The sequence below is a fragment of the Rhagoletis zephyria genome, unplaced genomic scaffold, assembly GCF_001687245.7.
Source record: "Rhagoletis zephyria isolate East Lansing unplaced genomic scaffold, Rhagoletis_zephyria_1.1 Rzeph_scaffold_30991, whole genome shotgun sequence".
Classification (NCBI taxonomy): domain Eukaryota; kingdom Metazoa; phylum Arthropoda; class Insecta; order Diptera; family Tephritidae; genus Rhagoletis; species Rhagoletis zephyria.
The window spans coordinates 587-4223 of NW_016188047.1; the positions used below are offsets into that span (position 1 = coordinate 587).

General features: G+C 51.6%; 1 protein-coding gene across 1 annotated transcript; it reads left to right on the plus strand.

The window, feature by feature from the left end:
• The first annotated feature begins 1012 nt into the window (after positions 1-1012).
• Positions 1013-2379, plus strand: LOC108383143 (negative elongation factor E-like). Its single transcript, XM_017639525.1, has 4 exons — positions 1013-1093; positions 1165-1456; positions 1531-1843; positions 1965-2379. The coding sequence occupies exons 1-4, from the start codon at positions 1013-1015 to the stop codon at positions 2377-2379; spliced, it is 1101 nt and encodes a 366-aa protein (XP_017495014.1).
• Positions 2380-3637: the final 1258 nt, after the last annotated feature.

Here is a 3637-nt window from a genome sequence, read left to right on the forward strand (position 1 = left end):
AGTTTGTGAATGTCAGTGGCGACGCGGTGGCCAAAATGACGCAGGTCGGCGTCGATTTCGGAGAAGATCTGCGGGGAAAAAAGTGAGATGACAAGAGTTCTAAAAGGCAAAATGATTGGCTGATTGTACCTCAGGCGGAACACTTCGCTTGATGAAGCTCTGGAGAAAGGCATTTCCCGTGTACTGGTTCTCCAGCACCGGCGGATGAAGCTCATTGTTGCCGTAGCGGGCCTTGCCAAAAGGTACCCATCCGGGCTTGACGGTCAGTTCAGGATTATCCTTAGTAGAGTAGTACCGTCGACGGGGACTGGTTGAAACGGTAGTAAAAGATGTGGTAACATATTTTGGCGATGCTACGCCGAAGAGGCTCACCGGCCGAAAAGAGGCCTGCATGCTTGATCAGCAGTCTGTTCAGCTTCTGATCAATGACAGTGGTGTTGATGACAGTTTTTTGAAGGGATCGTCCTTTTCCAAGGTACACGATGTACCCACGACGGCGGGCCAAAGAGAAAAGTTTTGCTCAGTTTCTCTTTCTCTCGATGACAGGTCTTCCAATGCTGTTGCCAACCACCGCTGAAGGCCTCAAGTCAAAGTCCACCAACTGCTGGTGATAATCGTCGCTGGTGGCGATGATAATCCAAGTGATATCGTCGAGGATTGCCTGCCGATCAAGGTGATACCGAAGAAATCGAAATGCCTGAAAAGTGTAAACAACAGAAGTTTTGCCGGAGTAGAACTGAACAGCGGCAGAAGTTTCTGAGAAGGCTTTTTTCGCCGCAGCAGCAGCTGTCAGTGTTTTGTTTTGTTTTGGTGGTCAGGTGAATCCTTAACTTGAGGATCTTTTGAGGAAGAAACTTTTGAAGCTCAAAAGTATTGAAAAAATTCATCTCATCATGGTGTACCTTCAACTTCCTTCCCAACTTACCGAGGAGGAGCAGACGCTGCAGCGAAAGTACCAGAAGCTGAAGCGGANCTTTTGAAGCTCAAAAGTATTGAAAAAATTCATCTCATCATGGTGTACCTTCAACTTCCTTCCCAACTTACCGAGGAGGAGCAGACGCTGCAGCGAAAGTACCAGAAGCTGAAGCGGAAGGTAAGTATCAAAACGGAGCAGATTTTTATTGTGATGAAGAAGATTAACTCACATTCTTACCACTCTACCAGAGAAAGCTTCTCCAGCAGCACAAGACGCCCAAGCCGGAGCCGGTGGTGGCGGCGCCCATCATCAAGGCGAAGACGGAAAGCGGCGCCACCGACGCGAAGGAGGTGGCGAAGAAGCTGCTCAAGTCGGGGAAGATTCACGCCATCAAGGCGCCGGAGAATCGGCAGAAGGAGCGCCAGGACAGCGGCTTCAAGCGCTCCAAGGCGCACGAGCGGAAGCGCTGCACGGGAACTGATAAGCCGGGCGGCTATCTGCCCTTTCACAATCAGCACTCGATGGAGGATGATCCCAGTGGTATAAACCGCTTCGAAATGATGAAACTATTATCATCAAAGCTAATGTTCTATTTTTCCATTTCGAATATTCAGGCTCTGCCGACCTGGACGACAGCCTAAATAACAGCGGAAGTGGCAACGATCCCGCCAATAGCACCAGCAGCAACAAACAGCGAAAGCCCTTCTACGAAAGCTTTGTCCACTCGCGTGATCCTCATTCGCTGGCCCGCGAGGAGACCTACCGCGAGAAGAAGCGCGACGGCAAGGCCAACTACGTCAATCGAGATAATCCGCAGCAAGGAAATACCATCTACGTCCGTGGCGAGAACATGACCGAGGCTTTCCTCCGCATGGGCTTCTCCAGCTTCGGCACGGTGCTGCACATCGCCGCCGAGCCCTCGAAAAAGTAAGAACTGATGATCTTTCAATTGATTACTTAAACTAACAATTTCTATTTCTCTCCNAAGTGATGATCAGTTGATAACTTGAATTAACGATTCCTTCTTTCTCTTTCTCTTTCCTCTCAGCTGCGGCTTCGTCACCTACGACTCCATCGACACCGCCAACATGGCCATCAATGAGATGAACGACACGGCGCTGCACGGCATCCGCCTCAAGGTCAGCCTCGCCCGCCGCCAGTCGGTGTACAATCCGGAGAAGACGAAGGCCGGCGAACAGGCCACCACCAACAGCAGCAGCGGCGGCGGAAATGCAAACAACAACGGTGGAAATGGTGGAAACGCCTCCTCTTCAGGTGGCAACGCAGGCAAGGGCGGCAACGCCTCTTCAACTTCAGGGGCCAGTGCTGCTGGCTCAAATCAGTCGCTCTCCACGCCCGAGGCCTGGTCGGCGATGGCCTCCAGCCAGAGCGACAGCGCCGAGAAGCCGAAGAACCGAACGGTGATCAGCTACGACGAGGACGACATTTGCGATACCATTTAGAAACGGCAGTTACTATTTGACTGTGTGTGTTTTCTGAAACGTGTCATTACTCTGTACATTTGAAACGGGGAGAGAAAAGAAAGAAAGATCATCATCACCATCAGTCAATCAAATTTCACTTGAGACACGCTCTTTTTTATGACCTCATCTCTGTCATAAAAAAAATAGTGATAAGACTGTCAGGCAACAAGGACGGTGTTGTGCTACTTCTGAATTTGCTTACTTTTTGAGCTGTTCTTTGCTTACGTGTTCACTAAATACCACCAATTCTTGATCATCATGGAAAGGCCTCTCATCTTCCTCCTCCTCCTCTTCTTTTTGGGACTTTTGATTTGTGGCTCTGAGGCGGCAGCGGCCACCTGTCCCGAAGAATCGGCCCTCATCGCCGGCTGCAGCTGCTTTCAAAACCGCCGCCTCGATTCGCTGCCCGAGCTGCGCTGCACCTCCGGTAACCGAGAAACCGATCTAGCCGAGCTGATTCGGCGACTGAATGAAAACTCCCAGGGAAGCGTTCAGCACTTTGAATCGCTGCACTGGACCGGGGGAAAGAAGGTGGAGATTGGAGAGGGCTTCTTCGGCAATGTCACCTTCAGAGAGCTGCTGCTGGGCACTCCCGAGCAATTCAGCTTCATCTACCGCGTTCATCCAAAATCGTTTTCTTCTGGTCCAATCGCCGAACAGCTGCGCCGTTTTGCAATTCGAAGCCTCGAACTCCGCCACGACGCCGACCTTTATCAGGCGTTTACCTCCTTGAAAAAACTGGAGTACCTCGTCGTGGAAGGTCGCTACCTAACAAAAGTTCCTGCTCACGCTTTTACGCCCCTCGCCGACTGCTACTCAGTGGAAGGCTGTGGCCTGAAGGAGCTCAAGAGGATCAACTTTTCCGAGGGCTGGTACGAGACGATCATCCACGTCACTCGACTGGAGCAGTTCGCCTTTGCCGGCCTGCCCTCTTTGGAGGAAATTAATCTGAAGCAGCAGGACGTCCTCTACATCGGGGACTACGCTTTCGCCTTAAACTCTCCAGCCACTTCGGAAAAGTCCCTCCTCAAAATTGACCTCTCCCACCAGTGGAATGCAAAGTTCAAGCCACAGTCTTTCCAACCGCTCTCCCTGGCGGACATTGGCCGCCCCGTAGAGCTGGACCTCTACGGGAATCCCTTTCTCGAATTTCTCCCCGAAACGGTCTTTAGACCCTTTTTGGAGGCGAACGACGGCGGACCTAATGTCATCCGCCTCGGGCAGACGATGACCTGCA

Coding starts and splice junctions, on each gene's coding strand:
- LOC108383143 (XM_017639525.1), top strand. CDS start 1,013: ATGGTGTACCTTCAACTTCCTTCCCAACTTACCGAGGAGGAGCAGACG. Junction 1,094..1,164: donor ACCAGAAGCTGAAGCGGAAG/GTAAGTATCAAA, acceptor CCACTCTACCAG/AGAAAGCTTCTCCAGCAGCA. Junction 1,457..1,530: donor GATGGAGGATGATCCCAGTG/GTATAAACCGCT, acceptor TCGAATATTCAG/GCTCTGCCGACCTGGACGAC.